Source organism: Sorex fumeus, unplaced genomic scaffold (assembly GCF_029834395.1).
Source record: "Sorex fumeus unplaced genomic scaffold, SorFum_2.1 ptg000006l, whole genome shotgun sequence".
Lineage (NCBI taxonomy): Eukaryota > Metazoa > Chordata > Mammalia > Eulipotyphla > Soricidae > Sorex > Sorex fumeus.
The window spans coordinates 33,973,063-33,995,100 of record NW_026606063.1 but is presented as its reverse complement, the minus strand read 5'-3'; the positions used below and the strand labels follow the sequence as shown (position 1 = coordinate 33,995,100).

The following is a 22,038-nucleotide window of genomic DNA, read 5'->3' as shown; positions in this document are numbered from 1 at the left end:
TGTACACTGGTGGAAGGATGGGTGCTGGAAAATTGTACGACTGAAAACCCAAAAGCTTTGTAACTACCTCACAGTGATTCAATAAAATAATAATAACAACAATAATAATAGAGTGTTTTTGTTTCCTATGAAAAACTAGCTATATAATGCATGCTTCAGAATTCATGTTTGTGGGTTTGGGAAGGCAACATGAAACAATCGGGTACACCTGCCTTAGATGGAGTCTCAGTGTCCCCAGTAGGCACCAAATCAGATGGACAATTGTGCAGAGAATGAGACCCCTAAGTAAGGTTTGGGGGGGCCTCCTTTTAGGGCAAGGTTCTCAGGGAACAAGTTCTGGCCTTTGAGTGTGAGAGGATTCAGGGGCATTTGGATTTGCCTGCACCTCTGAGTTCCCACCTAACCGTGTGGTCAGGAGGTCCTTATCTGAGGACACAGCAATCCTGCCCTATCGAGCCATTCCCATAGGGGATGTTCTTGGGCTGGGTGTGAGTGGAGCTGGGAAGTGGTGCTCCTGTCTCAGTGAGGGTGGGAGAGACTGAAGCACAGACATGGGTCTGGCGACTTCTGCCAGACCACCACTGGCCTCTGCTGTGGTGGTCTTTCATGAGGCAAGAGGAAGAAGGTGCAGAGTACGGATGCAGGTCACCTGCAGACAACCAAAACAGGAGTGTGGGTAGGGAGGGGGTGAGGCTGATATGGAGGGTGAGCCAGGCCTTCAGAGAGACATCCAGTATCTGTGCTGAAGGCTGTGGGAATGCCTGACAGAGAGGGCCACTGGGGCTCTCAGGAAAGAGTGACCAAAGGGGATGGCTGACTGCAGAGAGGCAGTGGACTGGGAGCCATGCATTCTGGAACATTCTAGTTGTGAGGCCATGAAGAATGTGCACCTCATCCCCTCCCCCAGCAGGGGATCAACCATCCTGTGCTGAATGAGCAGAGCTGAGCTCTGAGAGCTTCTGGCCTGAAGGGAATGTGTTTGCAGGGAAAGCCTAGGAGGTGCGGGGGGGGGGGGGGGGGGGGGGGGGGAAGGAGGGGGGGGGAAGAGACAGGGTCTGCGGGAACTTCCCTGCAGCCAGGCACACCCCAGGGGTGGATCTGGGTGGGTTGGAGCCTCAGGATGGAAAAGCAAAGCAGGCAACTCTGGGACGGCCCTTCACAGGCAAGATGCAGCCCCAGCACCGCAGAACCCGGCCCCCAGTGCTCAGGCCCAGGACAGCGCCCCTCTCCCTGCACTGAAGGACAGATAACACTGCCCTGTCCTTTCTACACCACCACTTGTTCCTCTCCATCTCGCAGTTCATGTCTTGGGTCAGCTCTGCCTGCTTTCTCTTCATGCTTTTCCTTCTTTTGTTCTTTTTTCTTTCTTACCTTTTTGGGTCTCTTTATTCCTCCTCCTTTCTGCAGTCTTCACAGCATCTCCAGTCTAGCCCATCTGGCGCTCAGGTGGTGGCGAGGAGAGAGTGGCAGGTAGTCAGACCCAGTGCAGCAGGTACCTCTTTCCTGCCCAGACCTTATTTGGAAGTCGCTCCTTTGGTCGTGGGAATGCTGTCCTTGCTGGAGCTGCCCTGTCACTCGGTGGCAGCCCTATCACAACCTGTTAAGTTTTTCTTTCTAGCGGGTAGGGCATTTGCCTTGCACACTGCGTACCCGGGTTCGATTCCTCTGTCCCTCTCGGAGTGCCTGGCAAGCTACCGAGAGTATCCTGCTTGCACGGCAGAGCCTGGCCAGTTCCCCGTGGCGTATTCGATATGCCAAAAACAGTAACAACAAGTCTCACAATGGAGACACTAGTGGTGCCCACACAAGAAAATCGATGAACAAATGGGAGGACAGAGCTACAGTGCTACAGTGCTGTATTTTTGGACCATACCCCAGCTGTGCTCAAGGATCACTCCTGGTGGGTTCAGGAGACCATATCCGGTGCCAGGAATTAGTCTGCCCCGTGCAAGGCAACCCCCCTACCCCTGCACTAAGGCTCCGCCCCCCCACCCCACCAGGTGTTTTAAAGCCCATCCCCAGCCCCTCCCATACTGCTGCCCAAGATAGTCTTCATGTGGCAACCCTGGGATGCAGGAAAGGGAATCTCTTGGGAAGCCCCCTATCTCCTGCCCCTAACAGGGAGGAGAGGAGAGAGAAGCACACAGCTCTGGGCATCTGAGCGGAACTCACCAAAAGGGGCAGGGGCGACTGAGACGTCCCCAAGAGGCCCCTCCAGCTGCTGCTGCAGTGGCACCAGGTGAACAACAAGGGCTGATTAATAATGTGCTTCCTGCTTCCTGCCCTGACTAGGGGCCAGGCGCAGGCCAGAGGCCCCTGTGAGCACAGAGCTTGACATTCATCACGTTCCACATTGAGCTGGCAGGATGCCTGACGCCTTCTCCTCAGCCTCATTCCCTCCCGGACACTGCAGTCCTGCCTGATGAGCACGGAGGCTTGTGTACTGTGTGAAGTAGCACTCTCCAAGGCGCTGCTGAGGCCTCCTCCCTCTGACCAGCTCAAGGATGCCCAGAGTCTTTGTTTAGAAACCTGCGGAGGCAACACTGCCACATTCCCTTCGCATCATTGTCATCCTGCCTTCTACTCAAGGACACAAAAGGTCACTCAGCTGCTTCTGGGTGACACCTGCAAGAAGGGGAGGACCCAGAGATCTGTGCAGAGGGAGACAAGGCACCACCTGGCCCATCCACTCTCAGCCGATCCTTGCATCGGAGACTTGACATCTGAAGATTAAAATCTGGTCATCTGATTGCAAGTGTGTCCTTTGGGTCAACACAGCTATCGTGTGCTGCAAGTGACACATGGCTCACCAGGTATAGTGACTGGCTGTGTGTGAAAGATTAGGGGTTTTGGGGTCTGTGGGCTTCACCTGAGCCCATACTGCAGTGTCCCCTCCTTGGGGCACCAAGATCAGGCCTCCCCCACCCCATGTCATGATCACCCCTCATGTTGGTTTTTCCTCCCTAAACTGGCATCCTGCAGGTCCCTGGGCTTCTAAGCATGACCATAGGCTGTGCCCAGCCCTATCGGACGATTTGCTCTGTCCCCGTCCTCAGGATCCAGCCCACTCCCCTTCCCGTCCAGCTGCTCCTATCAAATCTCCCCAAGACTCCCCTGTGAGTCAGGCTTGCCCCACATGCACCCTCCAGAACAGCACTTCTTAAACCAGGGAGCAGTAAACTGAATGTGGGGAGATCATAAAAATTGGGGCAATAGTAAAAGGTTTCTGAACATGCAATCACCAAAACTTAATTCAAAATCAATTGTGCAATCGGTCTGAGGCATTTCTCAGGCAAAAAGGCGAATGGGAAAAGGTCGAGAACCCTATAGCTTGCTCCTGAGCCCCCCATGCCCCTTGGCCTTCAGAACCCCCTCGCATGGGACACTCCTAGGGCCTGACATTAGGGTGGACTTAGCTTCCATCCCTCTCTGGACTGATAACTGAGTGGCCTGCTTACATTCAGAACTTGGCACCCCACTTCTGCACGAGAACCATGTGATCCTTAATGACTTATCCACGTGGGCCGCTCCGTAAAGCACATTTCACATACCTCGCACGCAACACGAACACAAGTCACACACCACACATCCCATACCTCACACCTCACATATCTCACACTTGACATTACACCCAAGACACCTTTCATGCAACATGCATTTCATCACACACCATACACACCTCACAAACCACACACCCTAAGGGCTGCCAGAGAAAAACCTAACCTCGGAAACAAGTGGAGAAAACAAGATCCTCTGGTCCCCCCTCTCTTCACACCTAAGGTTTCAGACAGATAGACAAACAGCTGATCACACTGTGTAGAACCCACAACACACCCAAGGCCCACACACAAGAAGCAGCTTGGCTGGTGATTTAGGGTCACCAGCAGATAGGAGCTTAATGTGTGACGACAAGTGTAACTACCAGATGACAAGGAACCATGGTGCCAATGCCACCCCCATAACCTGAGTGGAATCTGCATAGTATAGTACCCAGGGGGCCCCCGTGTTGATAGGAATGTCTCAGTCACAAACATAGTCAGGGCTCCCAGACTTACAACCCAGTCACTCCAAGCATGGACCACTGGTCAGGCCCAGGACACAGAAGGTTCTACAAGCCCCACAGGCGACATTTAGGGCACATTTCCTAAAATCAAGATCAGGAGTCTGTGCAGTGCCGCCTTGTCCATTTTTATTTCATTTCAATCTTGAGAGAAAGATGAGTTAACATCATGGGACCAGAAAGGCCTGTTGCTGCTCTTTTTTAAGTGAAACTACCCCCATCCTTCACAGGTGAGAGAGGAGCCATTTAGGCAGGCCCCACCCCACATGAAGTGGGCATCCCGTCCTTGCACAGTCAGGAGGACAGCGTCTCCATCTGCAGAAAATGGTGCCTGAGGGGTCAGCAGTGCGGTTGGTGGGAGGCCCGTCGGTGCCAAAACGCTCCATCAGCAGGCAGCGCCTGGCCTCCCGGAGAGGGATTCATCCGCCTGGAAAACGAATCCCCTGCAAACTCCAGCCCGCGCCACCTTGCTGACCGCAGAGCACCTGTCAGAGCAGGATGTGATACTTGAGTGCCCGGGGCACCCTGTTGATGACCAGTCTCCCATCATAACTCAGGGAGGCGAACAGCCAGGGGTCAGCCGAGGACCAGTCCACAGCATACACGCTGTCCTCGTGCTCCTCGTAGGTGGCAATGACGCTGTCCTGCGGGGGCTCCTGGCTCCTGCAAAGCAGAGATGCGTGTGAATGGTGGTGGTGTGTGTGGGGGGGAGAGGGAGAGGGGACGGGGAAGCATGGCCAGCAGCAGGGAGTCCACTATTCTGGGCTGCAGAATGAGAGCATAGTGTGGAGTGAGGCTGTCCTCCTGTGACCACAGGGAAAGCCCACGGGTCGGCCTGCACTCCCAGCACCATCGCTCAGGCTGTCTTTAAACAACTCACACTACTTCACCTTCTTCAACCACCACCAGGGAACCATGCGCTCAGCTTCTCCTGGCGAGCTGACACCCACCATCCCCCCAAGAGTTGGGGCCCCCTTCATGACCTGCATGTTTCTTCCCATTCCATTGAAGGTTATATTCCAGGAACACGCTACCCCTCGGGGTTCCTGGGTTCTCTGCAGGAAGGGCTTCCCACCCTCACCTGGAGTGTCCCGTTGGCACTGAACACTGGGCTCCCATCAACTCTAAACCGATGGCGGAGTTCCAGAGCAGACCTGCCAGGGGTCGCCTGTGCCTAGCCATAAATATAACACAAAAATTCCCTTTGGGGACCGATTCTCCTTAGTTTACCAGCATGAAGGGACAAGCCATGTGCATAGGCCTGCAGGGAGCCATGAGAATGCCGCATCTAGGGGTCCTGGCTCCTGGCTAGCCAGACGGTCACAAGCACCCGTTCTGTTCTTCCTAACATGCGTCTCTGGGGCCTCCACCCAGGACAGTATGGTCTGGAATCACCCAAAGTCAGCGGGAAACACCAGCTCTGTCCTAACAGAGACAGGCACAGAGGCCGGCTTGGCACTGAGCAGACCAGTGCTGAAGGGGGCCAAGGTCAGCTCAGCGTTAGACCCCAGACAGAGGCCCTGTAACTGTTTTTGCCCGTGTTTGAACAGAAAAACAATCACCTCAAGGAGGTAGACAAATCAGGAGGTGTTTGTCTGGAAAGGCTCTATGGAAAAGGCTCCAAATCCAGTGCTCGCTTTGGCAGCACAAAGACTAAAATTGGAACCATACAGAGATTAGCCTGGCCCCTGCACAAGGATGACACGCAAATTTGTGAGGTGTTCCGTATTAAAAAAAAAAAAAGCTCCAAATTCAGCCATAATCGTCTCCTCATCAAGTAATTTCAGACTCAATTCATGTGGGCAGAGGGAGAGTTCAGAAATGGAGGATGTAAAGATCTCCAAAACGGAAAGGGGGAGGGGGGGAAGCCTGATGATGATGTCACCACCCCGATGGTTTCCCCTCCTGAAGCTGCTTCCTCTGGAACCCAGAGATGCGGCTGATTCAGGCTCACTCCCGGCAGAGGAGGCAGCTGTCACACACCAAAGTGAAGCCAGGGAGGGAAACTCGAGGCACCTCCATTAGCACCCACGCTGCTGAGAGTCGTCCCGGGCACGCCCTGCTTCTCGGCCCCAGAGAGAAACCTCAGTCACGCTCAGCGCACAGCTGGAGCCCACACGTCTCTGGGGCAGGAGCTTGGAAATGAAAAGCGAGCGCCCGAGTGGAGGCAATTAGCATCGGAAAATAGAGCAGGGGAGCAAGGCTTTGGAAAATTCTCAACTAAGCGGGTGTCCCTGGCAAGCCGTGCTGGAGGCTCTCTGCGTGTGGAGCAGCGTCTCAGGGTGCAGCCGCTGGCAGGCCTGGGCCTGGGTTGGGGCCAGCAGGGGCCAATCTGCCCACCAGCCAGCAGTGAGCACCCTGAGTGAAAAAGGTGACTGCTGACTGAGTCGCCTGGCTCACACCCCTGACAGGGAAGAACAACAGTAAGGAAGGATCCGTGAATGGAAGCACTCATTAATGATTAAGTATTAGAGGTGAATGACATCTTTAATGCCTTATGTGTAGCACTCAAGGGGGGGGGGGGGGGGAAATGCCAAGACACCAGCATAGAGGCACAGTGTTTCAGAAAGTATCAAGAAGGTGCCAGCTCGGGGCTGGAGCTATAGCACAGTAGGTAGGGTGTTTGCCTTCCACACGGCCGACCTGGGTTCAATCCCCAGCATCCCACATGGTCCCCTGAGCACCGTCAGGAGCCAGCTCACCGAACCCAAGTCCAGTGTATGCCTTGGCTAAATTCCCAGGCCCTCAGCGGGGCACCAGCCTAACTGCATACCCGGTACCCCTCCCCGAGCCCCCTCGGCCCAGAGAAGACTCGTGAGAGGGCGCCAGGCTGAGGTTCTTACTTCTCTTCCGTACGCCTGTCCTCCTGGTCACTCAGGTCGTCATCATCCACCAGGTGGCCGAACGGCTCAGAGGAGATGGAGACCATGTTGGAGAGGATGACCCGGCTGTCGCTGCTGCCCGTGAGCACGAGCTGGTCATGAGAGTGGTTGTAGCGGACGTTCCACACCCTGCGGGGAAAGAGAGGCCTCTGAGACGCAGGCCTTCCCAGGTGGGGTGCGTGTGGGGCCCGTCACACGCTCCGTCCCTCAACAGCACAGCTGAGCCATGGGCTGTTCGCAATCAAGTGTCAGGCATCTCGAAAATCCCCCCCAAACAGATCAACTGTACTGCTCAAAATTCCACACGGGCTCTCTCCAATTCTAAAAACAAAACTTGCCAGCAGCAAAGTGTCAATTAGAGATAACCTGCTCAATTAAGCTAAATCCCCGAGCTGAAATCGAGGGTCCAGCCTGCAGCAGGGGGCTGGGTTAGAGTCACGGGACCCAGGTGAGCGGTACAGTCCACCTCGCAAGGCAGTCATTATACCCCCCTCCCCCGCCGGGGCAGCAGGACCACCTGCCAGAACCAAGGAGGACAGGTGTTTCCGAGTCTGTCTAAAAGTACACCAGCGTTCAGGTTCTAGAATTTTCTGGCTGCAGAAATAGTATCCCTTCTGGCGAATGATTCAGAGCCATGAAAGCTGCTGGCCGTAGAGAATAACCCACTGCGATGTGCCTTCCTGACCCAAGAGACAACTCCCTATAGCAGTCTGACTCTCCTCGCTGTCTGCTCTGCGTGTACACACGAGCACACGCCAACTTTATCTGAAGAGGGGCCTGCTGGTCCTATGCACGCCGGTTCTAAGACTCCTCTCCTTCACTTCTTCAGCAGACAGTACCAGCAGATGGTGAATTTCCAAACACTGGCTTGGGAAGAATGAATGATCCTGGCGCCTTCACATCCCCGTACACACAGCGACTCCTCACTCTGACAGCGGCACAATCCCCAGCGCGTGGATGTCACTGACTGACTCTGCCAATCCCCTGCTCACGGGCACCTGGCCTGCCTCCAGCTTTCCTGCACTGCAGAGAGGGCCCGGTGAACATCTGTGCACATACATTTTTGCACACTGTACCAGCACTGTTCCAAAAAGGAAATAGAAACAAATGTTTCTCCTTCTTTTCCTAAGCATTACAAATCACAAACACTCAGACTGGGAATGAGAGCTTCTTTAGGAAAAAAAAAAAACCGGGGGGGTTGATGGGATAATTCACAGCCGCTGCTCATCTGTGCCTTTCTAAACGAGGATGACCAAAATAGACCCCGCCATCGCCTCCACCCTAAAGCAGACAGAGGAAGAAGTCCCTACCAGTGCGAGTGCTCCTCTAAGGACTTCACGGGCTCCGTGACATTCCGAGTGTCCCAGAACTTCACCTTGCAGTCATCTCCGCAGCTGGCAAGGTAGTACTGCTTGTTGGGGTTGAAGTCGAGGTCCCGCACCAGCTGTCCATGGGCATTCTCGATGCAGTATATCTGGCTGGGGGTGGGGGGGAGTCAGCAAGAGAACGCACAGGGTGTGAACCGGGGTCCAGATGGGCACGGCTTGCCAGGGCCCCACAGTGGCCACAGAGGTGAAGGTTTCCTCAGAGGCACGTCTGCAACCCGCCCCCAAGCTGTGGGGGCAGGCCTGACGTGGGCTGTCAGAAATGAGTTGGCACCTCAAGAATGAGAGACAGAGGGAATCGTGACCGGCACAGACAAGAATGACGGGGTGGACACATGCTTGAGAGGGATGATGGGCAAAGCAGAGAGAACAGAGTGGGGCCAAAAGTAGTGGGCAGAGCCCTTGGTGGGAGACAGAGAAGGAAGAACAAGCTGGGGACCCCTAAAGACCCGAAAAAAAAAAACAGCATCTGTGAGAGCAGGGCTCATGTGGGTCTCATCATCTTGGACGGCCACACAGGAGCTGCCTTTGCCAAGGTCCAGGGCAAAACACTCCCCTCAACATAGGTCACTTGGGCTCAGGACACCAGGGAGGGCAGGGCAGCTAGTTTAGAATCAAGTGCCTTCATAGGCAACTGCCCATGTGCTCATGCAAGGCACAGGTGTGTGCATGCCTGCACACACACACACATACACACACACACACACACGCACGCACACACACACACACACACACACACACACACACACACACACACACCCTGACTTTCACTGCTCCAGGTTGCTCTCACAGGGTGGAAAATCAAAGTATTTCATCTCTTCTAGCAGTTCCTTGTGATGTCACAAACCCCACAACTGAGTCAAGACGTGCTTTGCCTTGCCAGCCTGTGCTGGACACAGTCGGGCATCCCTGTCTGCAGTGTCCACTCCGTTTCCTCCCCGGGGAGTAACCTCACCTCTCCTATAAAATCTCATTTCTTTACACGTCATGGCCTCCTCGAGATCACGCAGAGCCGGTACTTGTGCTCCATGTTATTATTTCTCACATCTGAGCCATCTCTGGTGTCTTCTCTGAGGAAGATACGCTCAAACCCTTCCAGCTGCCTGCATAATGGACTGTCCAACCCATAACCACTTTACAATCCCAATCTGGAGCTCCCATCTTTTATTTTTCAAATATCCTAACTTAAAAAAAGAAAGCACTGTACCACTGCCTTCCCGTTGTTCATGGATTTGCTTGAGCGGGCACCGGTAATGTCTCACAACAAATTGTGAGACTTGTTGTTACTGTCTTTGGCATATTGCACACGTCACGGGGGTGCTTGCCAGGCTTGTGGGAGAGATACTCTTGGTAGCCTGCCAGGATCTCCGAGAGGGGTGGAGGAATCGTACCTGGGTCGGCCATGTGCAAGGCAAACACCCTACCCGCTGTGCTATCGTTCCAGCCCAAAAAAAGAAAAAAAAAAGGTACCCCAAACCAAAGACATCTTCAAAACTGAAATATGCAAATATATTAAAAATATAGGTCTAGGGAGACAGTACAGTGAGCAGACTACTTGCCTTATATGTAGCCAACCTGGCTCCAACACCAAGCACCCTGTATGGTCCCCCATGCACGACCAGGAGTGATAACTGAGCAGAGTCAAGAGAAGTTCTAAGCACTACTGAATGTGGAAAAAAAAAAACACCCAAATGTGGCCTAGTCTTCAGGATGCAGGTGACAACACTTGCAGAGTATTCATTGAGGGTTTGTTGCATGCTCTCAAAACAGCTTTAATATAAAAGCACAATCCATTCAGGAAGAAGCGTTTGAAATACACCCGCTCCATGAAAGCCAATGCTACCTGCAAGGGTCAGTGAGCAGAAGCTAGGGTTCCACTCTGCAGCTCACCACCCCAAAAGAGATAATGGGTCCTACCAAAACCTGTCTCTGTTTTTAGTTTAGGTCTACAGAGCCATTAGCTGAGTTTCTTCTGCCTTTAAATAGTGAAATTCTGCACAATTTCTAAAGAACAATGAAAAGAGGAGTTCATATTCTAGTGGTCTGTTTTGACTTTTTTTGGGGGGGGGGTTCCAAAGCGGTACGTAGCATATTACTGGAGGACCAGTGGCCTCTGCAAGGCTGCACCCAGTGATACTTGGGGGCCCATGTGGTGCCAGGATTGAACTGAGGTCAGCCCCAAGCAAGGCAAGTCCCTTAACCCTGTACCACACCTCTAGGCACTGATGCTGATTATGAATCAGAATCCTTTGTACAGACACGAGCACGCTGAGGAAGTAGCAATTGATTATTTATCATCCCCTGAGTTTTCAGAGGGACCAAAGAACTCCATTTAAAGTTGTGCCCCCACCCTTGAAGGCAACCCAAGTTATTTCGCGACATCCATCTTTGCAGCTTAGTGATAAATTATGGTGTGCTGAGGGGATAAACTGTATCTTAAAAAAGCTTGCACGGGCTCCCGTTGCCATGGTAACAGATGTGCACACCATCACTCCTTTGCCTATCAAAACCACACCTGGAACGGAAAAATCGCTCTTATTTGTTCCATTAGAACTGCTGGCTGTTGCGTATAATGACTTAAATGACAAACTATGATTACCCGATAGGCACGTATCTGGAAGGCACAGAAATGGTCACAGACAAGGCCAGGGACTTAACCGGGGAGTGACTACAGCTGTCACCCAGGGCTAATCATGGAGGCCAAGCCTCGGCTTGTCTCCATCTCATTTCTGCAGTAGTACAGACACTTGGGCTTAACTTTCGACCTAAACAGTGGCCACTGAAGGGCTGTCCATGCAGGACAGGAAATGCAAATGTGAGGAAGTTGGGTTCCATGCACCACCGGCTCAGGGTGGGAGGGAGAGACAAGACGAGGATCACAGGATCCTACGGCAGCAGGTGAACACCTCGAGACGGGGCTGTGCCTGGAAGATGGGTAGGGGCAGGGAGATGAGAGGCTCTAGGTCAGGGCCACCTGGCGTCACTCACCTCATGCTGCGTGTGTCCCAGCCTCGAACGGCGGTGTCGTTGGCCGTGGCCACCTGGGTGCAGTTGTGATGTGGGCTCCACCGTCCCGAGGTGAACTTTAGCTGTCCCTTCCCTTCCAGGGATGCCGAGCTAGCCAGCTGGGAAGGTGACCATGTTTTCCAAGGATGGAGAGAAAAGAAAAGGGAGAACAAATTCAAACTCTCTTCGCGAAACTTAGGGAAGGAGGCTATCCTGTCCTCACAGCATATTACTGGAGATCATTATTGAAAATAATTAGGAAGCTCTGTCTTTGTTTTCTTCCCTTAAAAGGCAAGAAATGTTCGAACCTTATTAGAACAAACTAAGTGCAGCAAAAAATAGAACGCATATTAATAGACCCTTTATTAAACAGGACTTGCCAGTGTGCAGCAGAGATAATCTGCTGAAACTTGAAGCGACAATAGGAAGGAACTCAAACATCTGGCCTCCCCCGCAGACAAGCAGGCACAATCCACAGGCCAAGTCCTCACAACAGAAGGCTAGGGTGTCTGGGCCGGCCAGTCAAAACAGCAACCCCACCCCCCACAAACACACACCCTACCCCTCGATCCTGTCCGGATGATCTCAAAATCCTTTGCCTGGTGGTCAAGGAAGCCTCAAAAGATAATGATGAAGCATCCTCTCTGCCCCAGGAAGCTGGGACTGTCTCTGAGGGCTGAGCCCTCTGTGCTGTGAGAGGCAGAGGTGGGTATCCCAGATGTGAGTCTGGCATCTGTCCCCTCTCACCCCATCCTCACGTGCACACACCCTATTGCCTGTTCTCAGGAGCCTCACTCCGCTTCTCTGGTGACAGATTTGGGGTCTGAGCACCTCTAGGGCAGCGTTTCCCCAAGTGGGCAATACCAATCCCTGGGATGGAGGTGGGGGTGCTGTTGAAAACCCTTTCTGCTTGCTAAGCAATTGCCCCCCTCCCTGAAAAGGGGACAGCAGGTCAAGTAAGTTGGGAACCTCTGGTCAACAGGAAGCAAGGGCTGCAGCCCTAACTGCAGTGCACACACATCCCCCGGCCTGCCACCACCACAGCCCCCGGCCCTCTGCACTGGCCTTGCTCTCAGGCTTCTCCAAGAGCCAAGCAGCTCAAGGGACAGGCCTGAAGGAGGACAAGGGGCCACTGTGTCAAGGAGGCTCGGCAGTTACCCCTCCCCAGGCCTGCAGGCTGGCTGCACCCCTCATCTCCATCCTCCCCAAGGGCCGGTAGGCAGAGAGCGGAGATGCAGCGTGGGCACCCCTCACACCAGGTGGGCCCTGAACAGCTCTGAGGAGGGGGCAGTCCAGGCAGGCCAAGCAATCCCACCAGAGATTTGGGGGGAAAACAAACCACCCCCCGAGAAAAAAAAAACAGCCCTTTTTTTCCTGCAGAGAGACTGAGAGATTTCCAAAACAAATCTCCAGGGCAGACCTGCTTGACTTGGAGTGAGAGCAGGCTAAGAGCTCCCCCGCCCAGGGCCTCCCTCAGCGAGGACCAGTCGGCGGCTCTTCAATTTCACGTCTCAAGTTGTCCCGGGAAATCTTTATCCAAAACAATCAATTTCTCTGCCTCATGATTCAGCGTGCTTTGCCTGCAGTCTGGCAAGCAAGCCAGGGCGCTCCCTCCCACCTGCTTCTTTCCCACACAGGGTCCCTCTCACGGGGAGTCCTCAGAAGAGAACGAGGGCGTGCGGGTGAGGTCTGGAGGTCCGCCAGGGTCAACCTTCTCAAGCAAAACTTCCAGCTGGGCCCGAATTGTGCACCTTCCCAGGTTTCCGGGGCAATCCCTCTAGGTGCTTCTCCAGATCTTCTGGGCCTGTACACCCTTAGGATCTCCCCTTTCCTCCCCCATCACCCCACAAGTGGACGCCAAAGCCTCTCTTCTTAAGAGAAGTTGGAGCTTCTGTTTTACAATGTCCCAGTGAGAGGGCTGCCCTGACAGCCTATAGATCGAGTGCACCTTATCCCTCCTCTCTCCCGGTGAGGTTGAAGAGTTATTTCTGGGCCGTGCAAGAATTATTTATTGTGTTCCTGCCAGTGGGGGAGGCCGAGCGAGGGATGCCCGTGACTGGGAATAGCCTCGAGGGATGAATCACTGAAACACAAGTGAGGAGAAAAGAACAGGCTCCGGGCTGAGGGCGCTCAGGGGTCACAGTCGAGCTGCCGGGGGACAGGGAGGCCCCAGATGCGGCTGGCATCTGCAGTGGGCCCGCGGGGTGCTGACAGTGACAGCCCAAAGTGTCAGAGGACATTGCGGGCAGAGCAGAGAGGCATCAATGGAAGCAGATCTGGAGAACAGCAGCGCCCATTTTTTTTTTCTGCTTTGTTTTTAGTCCACACCTGGTAGTAGCACTATAGCACAGTCATCCTGTTGTTCATCGATTTGCTCGAGCAGACACCAGTAACATCTCCATTGTGAGACTTGTTGTTACTGTTTTTGGCATATTGAATATGCCACGGGGAGCTCGCCAGGCTCTGCTATGAGGGCGGGATACTCTCAGTAGCTTGCCGGGCTCTCTGAGAGGGGCAGAGGAATCAAACTTGGGTTGGCCATGTGCAAGGCAAACACCCTATTCACTGTGCTATCGCTCCACACCTGGCAGTATTCAGGGCTTACTCCTGGCTCTGCACTCAGGGGAGGGCTTCTGGCAGACTCCGGGGACCATATGGGATGCTGGAGATTGAACTGGGTCAGCCGCATACAGGGCAAGTGTCCTACTCACGATACTATCACTCTGGCCCCCGAAAGAATCTTGCTTGGTTTCACTCTGGAACAAAGGAGTCAGATTGGGCTGCACTCCTGAGCACTGGTCCAGGAGTCTGTTGGCAGGCCAGAGAGACCATGTGGGCAGGGCGGGCAGTAGCATCGTGCCCACGGCTGATGCCAGGTAGCAGCATGTGGCAGAACTGGAGGATGAGGGTAGGAGACAAGGAATCTAGGTGAGGGAGCACCCAGAGCAGAGCCACTTGGGGGCAGAGAGAAGGCCGACCGGGAGCTGGGATCTTGACACAGGACCTCAGACCCTGGTACTCACACAGCAGCCTGGGATCTCTGAGCAGAAACCAGACCAAAGGCAGCTCTGCAGAGAGGCAAGTAAGCTCCAGAATCTGGGGGTGTCTCAACACCAGGAACAATTTTCACACCAGAATCCCCTCAGGGGAGGGACAGTTCCAAGTGGTGCTTAGAATGACAGTTCGGGGAGGCAAGTGCCTGCAGGGACCAGCCAACTGGGATCCTCAGTGAGGTCACAGAGCCCCCAGAGGGGCTGGGAGGGCTGTGGGGAGATGGGGACGTGCGAATAGGTGAATATGAGTGGAGGGACGTGGATGGGGGCAAGGCAAGCAGCAAGCTCGCTCTTGCTTTCCTGCATCAGGCTTTGCAACTCCACATTTCTGCCTTTTCTCCCAAGCCGAGGGATTCAGCCTAGGGCCAAGGGTGCCAGTCTATTTCAGCTGGCGTGCAGTAAAAATGTGCCAGAGTCCACACAAAGGGTCTGAATAGGTGGCTAGAGGGAAGATGGTGATGTTGAAATCGGGGTGATCAGGGCAGAGGACTGACCATCGCTCCAACCCACTATCCGGAGTCCGTGGAGGGAGGAAGGGGTGGAAGGGTCTCGTGGTCTGGGACCTAAACTTGAAGATAAAAATGCTCAACATAAACCAATTTGGGAGTAGGTCCCAGCAACAATGATGGAACAGACTGAACAGCAGTAAGAGCATTCTAAAAAAAAATCAAACAAACAAAAATCTAAAAATCATCCTCAAATCTACATTATTTGTGACTCAGAGTGAGCACCGTTTAACTTTAATTTTTCCAACTTGCACTTGATTCTATTGTTTAATCCTCCACATAGACCCCATGAATTAAGAAATGTTTTCTGTTCGAACACTGTATGACTGAAACTCCATTGTGAACAACTTGTAACGATACATCCACAGTGAGTCAATAAAAAAAAAAATCTTTTTTTAATAAGTGAAAAAAAAGAAATATTTTTGTAGGATCCCTGTAGGAAAAAAAAATCAATGAGCACTCCCCCTCCCAAAATTTTCATGGGTGAAACTTAAGTTTCCTAAGAACCTAGTTCTCAAGTTAATAGTCACTGATGATCACTAAAACTACAATATCTAAAAGCAAACTACAAGTATAAGCAAGGATGTCTACAAATTTAGCACTTTAGAACTAATCGGCATTGAGTGCTCTAATTTTCACGAAACAAATTCTCTCATCTTCCAACTCCTTGGATATATGACAGCGTCGGGTCAGCTTTTAGATGGTGTTCGGTACAGAGCACCAGACAAGCTGATCCCCCAAGAGCCTGTTATGGGGGAAACACCCTCCAGGCATCAGCAGCAAAGAAGAGCTGTGAGCACCAGCGAGCACAGGATGCAGGCCGAGTGCTCCACAGAATGACTGTCACCCCAGTTCTCTGCGCCTGCATCTTCTTCCATCTCCACATGGAATCCTTGGAGAAATTAGCTCAGCGAACCCAAGCAACGGACAGGTCCTTCCAAATAAAGGACGGAAAGCACTTACCCAAGGGCTGGGGGAGAATCCACCAGCTGAGAAACAGCCACGCCCAGGCCCCCACTTCAGACGAGACACTCAAACCCAGAGAGGGCAAGAGACTCGCTCTGGGTCACACAGAGAGCAGAGCAGAAAAGGGGCACCCCTCCTGCTGTGACCCCACTTCACTCATTCTAGTGCCTGAGACCCGGAAGCACACAGAGACTCTCCCCAGAGGCTCGCTAGGTATAGAAACAGGCGAGGCAAATTTTAATGAAAGCCGGAAAGATTTCACCATCAATTTTTGAGGGAGCCAGCACGGTGTAAGCTGTAAGGTTAATCAATCACACTTTTTTGGTTTCCTGGTGACATGGAGACAGAACTCAGCAAGAACTCCAGAGGGTGCAATGCACACGGTAATCTGTTTTTCAGCATTAAAGAGAAATATTCAGGGCTTCCCGGTCCAGAAGGAATGATTAAAGGCACCCCACAAACCTCGGAAACGAGGTTACCGGTGCCAGGATGGTGACAAAGAATGCACCTTCTAATGACAAAATGCTGTGACTGGCACCATCATTAGCAGTTCACACAGGCAGAAGAGTCACGGATTTCCGAAGACAAAAGCTTCACCGCCTGCAACCAAGTTCCCTAAGGCTGACAGGGGTGACCAGGTTTGGTGGCAGGAATACCACCGAAGAACATAGCATGGAGCTCACAATAGACTTAAAACACATGCTGACCGCCACCAAGGATAACGGGATCTGCCAAGCAGAGGAAGTGCCACCTTCTCACCGTAGAAGGAGAAAAGGGAGAAGTATTCATGGGGCTGTGGCTTTCAGAGCATAAGAGATACAAAACATCCCCTAAAGGTGAGTGCCAGCCTGCCTACCCAAACCCCCAAACTGCCAATGAGGAGTGCCTGTTTCTGCAGCAGTGATAAGCACCACCACAACTCCCTTTCTATCTGACGAACTCAACCAAGCCCCTCTCCCACCTGTGGGGTTGACAGACTGCTTGAGGCCAAGAATATTGAACACATCCTCCTTTCCAGTGCCTGGCTGAGTAGGGACAGTGTTTGTTTCAGGCAAAGTAAAGGAGGGATGTTCTAGGAAAGGCTTTGCAGACACACAAAGGGAGATTCAGGGAAGAAATCTGTTTATTCTTTGTTGATGGTGTGGGAATCGGGATGTGATGGCTGGAACTACTGTAGTCACTCTGCAGTCATGAGGCAAGAGAACAGTAAGACATATATATACATAGTATATAGCAGAAACATGCACAGTAGCTGGGCCATCAATGATACTGATGAAACAGTGAATCAAGCAACCCTGGAGTCTCCTTTTTTCTGTGCTTGTTACATCAGGTAATAAAGTCTCTTCATTCTTTAGGCCATTTATTGCAACCTGCAAGCCAAAGCACCCCATCTGATATGACACCAATGATGTGTGTGTGTGTGTGTGGGGGGGTGGGGTTCTCTATGACTCTGGGAATGAGACTTGCCTCTTCCAAGTTGGAAATGCCAGCAGTAATTTTGACCAAGAACCTCTGAGGTAGAGTCCTGGCTCTGCTTCCTAGAGGGGCCTTAAAGTACTTAGGAATCTTCTGTACAGGTTCTACTTTTCCTCAACCTCACTCGCGAGATGGAGAGAATACAGATGCGAGTCCAAGAGTTAGGAGGACTTCAATGAGCCTCCTAAGGAGACCCTCACAGCACCCATGGCTCTGATCTGCAGCAGAGAGCCTCGAGAGGCCCAGTGTGGCTCTCAGGACACAATGGGCAGGAAAAAGCAGGGTCCGGAGCGGCCTGGGCTCACTGTGACAGCTCTTGCCACTGAAGCTGTTTCCAGAGAGGGGATGGAGGTGGGGTGGGGACAGAGGCCCTGGAAGAAAGGTCACGAAGTGTCTGCCTCCTTCCTCCTGCAATGGCTAGGTTCATCGGAGTGGGCCAGCCTCCTGGGCTCCCTGTGACCTGCAGCTCCTACACCCCACAAGGACGCTGACCCTGGGAAAGGGCAGTTTGGGTTCCATGATGCCGACTGGTGGGCAGGAGCCTCTGGGAAGAGCCTCCTGGAAACCCAGTCTTCCTGCACTCAGAAAATGCACACAAGGCATTTGGTGCCAACACTGGCAAGGAAACTGGAGACCAGCTTTTTGTTTGTTGTTTATTTTCTATTTATTTCAAAGGAACTTGATTTTTAATAAGACTGGAGCTTAAAACGGTTTCCCCTTTCAATGCTCCAAAATCCAAGCCCTCTGTACAAAATTAAAAACAAAAGTGGGCTCTTCTATAAATGCAGCTTGATCTTGCTCTGTAAAACTTAAAACTGGAAGGTCATGAGGGTAGATAAAAATTTTTTGATGAAAAGAAACTAGAATCTAATGGATATTTCTATAATACTGAGTAGATGTTAGAGCAATCTGGTCGAAGAGATCTACTAGACGTAGATCTTGATTCTTTGAAGGGGGGAAAAGCTATTCGATGGGTGCAAAGATGTAGCTCACTCACTCTTGCTCTCTCCTGCTCATTCTCTTCTGCTCTTTAAGCTCTCTCTGTCTCGCTTTCTCATTCTTATTCTCTTAGTTTCTCTCTTATGCTCTTCTCACTCTCTCTTCTCTTTCTCCCCCTCTCACTGTCTTGCTCCTCTGTATGCTCATTCTCTCACACATTCTCACTCTCTTCTCACTCCCTCTAACTCGTCCTTGCTTGCTCTCTCATTTGTTCTCTCTCACTCTTGATCTCTTGTTTTCTCTCTCTTTCTCTCTGTGATTCTCCCTCACTCTCTCCCTTACACTCCAACTCATGCTTGCTGTCACTCTTGGTCTTATTCTCACTCCCTCTCTTCCAATGACTCTCCCTCCCTTGCTCTCACTCTTTCTCGTTCTGGCTTGCTCTTGCGCTCTTACCTTCTCTCGCTCTTTCTCAATCTCATTCCCTCACTCTTGCTCTCTTGTTCTCCTCTTTCTTGCCTTGCTCTCACTCTTTCTTGCTCTATTGCTTCTGCTCACTCTCGGTTGTTTTCTCTCACGCGCTTTCTCTCGCTCTCACTTCCTTTCTCTTATTCTCTTGCTTTCCTCTCTCATTCTTTCACTCCCTCTCCCAGTTCCAACTCTCTAGCTTGCTCTAGCTTACTCTCACTTTCATACTTTCTCTCTTTCTCTCTCACTCTCACTCATTCTCATGCATGCTCTCTCTCTCACATGCACGTTTGCTCTCCTGGTCTCTCTCTTGCCAGGACCCTCACTCTCCATGTTCTCCTGTTCTCTCATGCTCTCTCACTCCTACTCATTCTTCTGTCCACTCATTCACTCTCACTTGCTTGCTCTCATTCTCTCACTCTCACTCCTGCTCATTCTCTCACTCTCCTGCTCTAGTTCTCTCTCCCCCCACCTCTGCCCTCTTTCCATGGCAAGTGCCGCCCCACTCCTGCTGGAGAGATGTTGATAGTGGGGAAGGCTGTGTGTGTGTGTGTGTGTGTGTGTGTGTGTGTGTGTGTGTGTGTCAGGGCACCTTCTCCTGCACCTGCTTAATTCTCCTGTAAACACAAGAACCTTCTAAAATACAAAGTTTATTCAAAGAGAAACAAGCAACCACTGCTCTGCAGACGACCCTGCTAGGGAGATGACGGGAGCACTGAAAAGAATAGGAGATGGTACCAGAATCCACTTCTAGAGCCCTCGAGGGCAGAAGGAGTGTTGAGGGACAGAGGCCACCATGACCACTCCATCATGTCCATCTCTCTAGAGCATCCAGTGCAAGGGACATGGGGACTCAGGTCTGCATCCTGAGCCCTTTCACCATGAAGGTCATGGAGACCAGGACTTCCCATCTATGATGCAGCAATCAGCACTCTGGACCCCAGACAAGGGAAGGGTGTTCCTCTGAGCTGCCTGCCATGGCTACGCTGCTGGAACACTGGGGCTCTGTGCAGGAAGTTCGACACTAAGATGCAGGAGCCCGATTCCCAAGCAAGCCTCTGACTCTGCCCTGTGTCACTTCTGGAGAATAAGGAAGAGGACCGTGAAGTGGATCACAGTGCCCCTGGGTAGGGAGTGACGAGTGACCTGGCCAGTAGAGGTGAGGGCAAAGGGCTCCAGAGCCCACAGACCCTGCCAGCCCCACAAGGAGCTTAGGCCTCCCTGGACTTCCTCCCTCCCACCAGCGAGCACGTGCTTCCTGTTTCCTGGCCTGCAGATATCACCTTGGCTGCATCTATCTTCCTGCTGTGACTAGCCCCTCCTCTGCTTACATTCATCTGATCTTCCCTGAAAACATCTTAGAGCTCTGACTAGAACATTTCTAACACAGTACTGTGTCCTTGACGCATATTCTCTGCCTTCCAAGAGGTGTTCCAGTATGCAAATGCCTCCGGGCCCTGACACCCAGGATTCATCTTGCAGGAGCTCCCACGCTGCTGCGCAGACAGAAGGAAGCAGGCAGCCGATTCCCACGACAACCTTCCCGCCGCTCTGCTGCCTCCCGCCCCTTGATGGAAGCGAGATTTATTTCCACAGCCAGTGCAGCCGCTAGGACCAGAGATGAATGAGTCCCGATCGAAAGAGGGAGGCACCCCTCTGCCTTCACTGGGGTCTGGACCCCACGGAACCCCCCATTCCACGCCTCCCCTGAGGTCTGCTAATGATTATAAATGGCAAAGAACCTCCAATTTAATTGCAAAAGGTAATGATGCAGTGAGCATAAGATTAGATTCACCACAGAAGGCAATATCCTCAAACAATAAAAAAAAAAAAAATTGAGGAGCTGGGTGTGAAGATGGCTGGAATCGATAGGAAGGTTTCGGTATTAAATACTACGGCAGAGGGTCACAAAGTGATATTGACAGAACTGCTGACAGAAGATAAAAAAAAAAGGGGGGGGGGAGAGAAACTAAATTGGTCTCTGCAGAAAATAAGTTACAGATTAATCACCCTACCATAAAATCATTTTGTGATGACTTAGGGTCTGAAGATGTGTGCACAGCTTGATTAGAGGACGGGAATGCCAAGCTGGAAAAATGGGAGCCCACGGGATCCGAAGGCACAGCCCGGGAGGGCCCTGTGCTCCTGGACACTCCCTGCTACACAGACAGGGCAGTGTTTGGGTGCCTCCGCTCGGTGTCATGGCGACCCAGGAGGTAAGTGCTGCATCCAAGTGTCTCCCACGCCTTTGGCACTGCACCAGAAAGCATCACTCACTCTCTGCTCAAGGCGGGCAGGAGCAGCTACTGAAGTAAGTTGGAGGATGGGGATCAGGGAGGAACTGCCTTCGACTCTAACCCAGGTGCCCCATGGATGCCGCCCAGGAGACGGGGATTCTGGAAACATTTTCCCTGAACCCGCAGGGGACCCAGAGGGAAATGACTCTGGGGGGGGGGGGGGAGACTTTTGTTTCCTGATTTTATTTAAAATTTTGGATGGAATCTGCACTCAAATGTATGACAGAGATACACCTAATTTTTTTTTTTTAGAATTATCATGAAAACTGATTCTTCCTCTCCTTAAGTAGGGCTGACATGCTAGGAAAGCAGGCAACTCTCTCTGTCTCGTGGAGTGCTGGGAGACTCCCTTCTCACCAAGGAGTCTGAAAACTTTAACAAAGCACTTCATATTTCTAGTAGTCTAGCTTCTGTGCCACAGATTGATAATGATAAATCACTATTCATGCCATATCTTCCATTCAGGGGATTTATTAATATTGTATGTTACCTTGAAGGAAACGAGCTAAGTAAGCATGATAGGAACAAATAAATATACGACGAGACCATCACTGAAGAAATCTGCCCAACAGGGTTTGTTCCCAATTCCTTTTCAAGCCATGGAGGCACCCCCATGGCACCCCCTGGCACCCCCAACCCCATCCCTGACACCCCCCCAACACACACACACATACACACCCTAGGATGTGATGTTGTAATAAGCATCATTTCAAAGTTTCTGATTTTTCTCTATAAAGTTTTTTTCACATGGAAAAATGAAATCAAGTGTGAACACATGTAAAAAGCACATTTTACAAATGAAAATTTAAAGGAATGAGATATGAAACTAATGTACACTAATCTGAAAAACATTTACTCTATAGAAGATAAAAGTATTAAAAGAATGAGCAGGTGAGAATAAAACTGGTTCCAAAGAAAGTGCATGTAAAAACTAAGCAGGTCTGAGAATAAACCAATGGCCGGTCCTAAGAGACCCAGCTCATGGGAAATGTGACCCAGG

The 22,038-nt window shown here is 51.8% G+C and overlaps 1 protein-coding gene and 1 non-coding gene across 3 annotated transcripts in view; one reads left to right on the top strand and one right to left on the bottom strand.

Annotated features, from left to right (window-relative positions):
* Positions 1-4,475: 4,475 nt before the first annotated feature.
* The window catches only part of EIPR1 (EARP complex and GARP complex interacting protein 1), a 185,033-nt gene continuing 167,470 nt past the window's right edge, over positions 4,476-22,038 (bottom strand). The window contains exons 4-7 of one of the 2 annotated variants that reach the window (XM_056125177.1): positions 11,316-11,452; positions 8,253-8,420; positions 6,904-7,071; positions 4,476-4,723 (exon numbers count right to left, since the gene is read on the bottom strand). In XM_056125177.1, coding sequence (XP_055981152.1) covers positions 4,549-4,723; positions 6,904-7,071; positions 8,253-8,420; positions 11,316-11,452 — 648 coding nt within the window. In that variant the 3' untranslated portion in view covers positions 4,476-4,548. The remainder of the gene's footprint in view (positions 4,724-6,903; positions 7,072-8,252; positions 8,421-11,315; positions 11,453-22,038) is intronic. The other variant, XM_056125170.1, reaches the window with a different exon arrangement.
* LOC130038064 (U6 spliceosomal RNA) lies at positions 5,690-5,793 on the top strand. Its single transcript, XR_008794592.1, has one exon. It is a non-coding gene; the product is annotated as a U6 spliceosomal RNA (small nuclear RNA).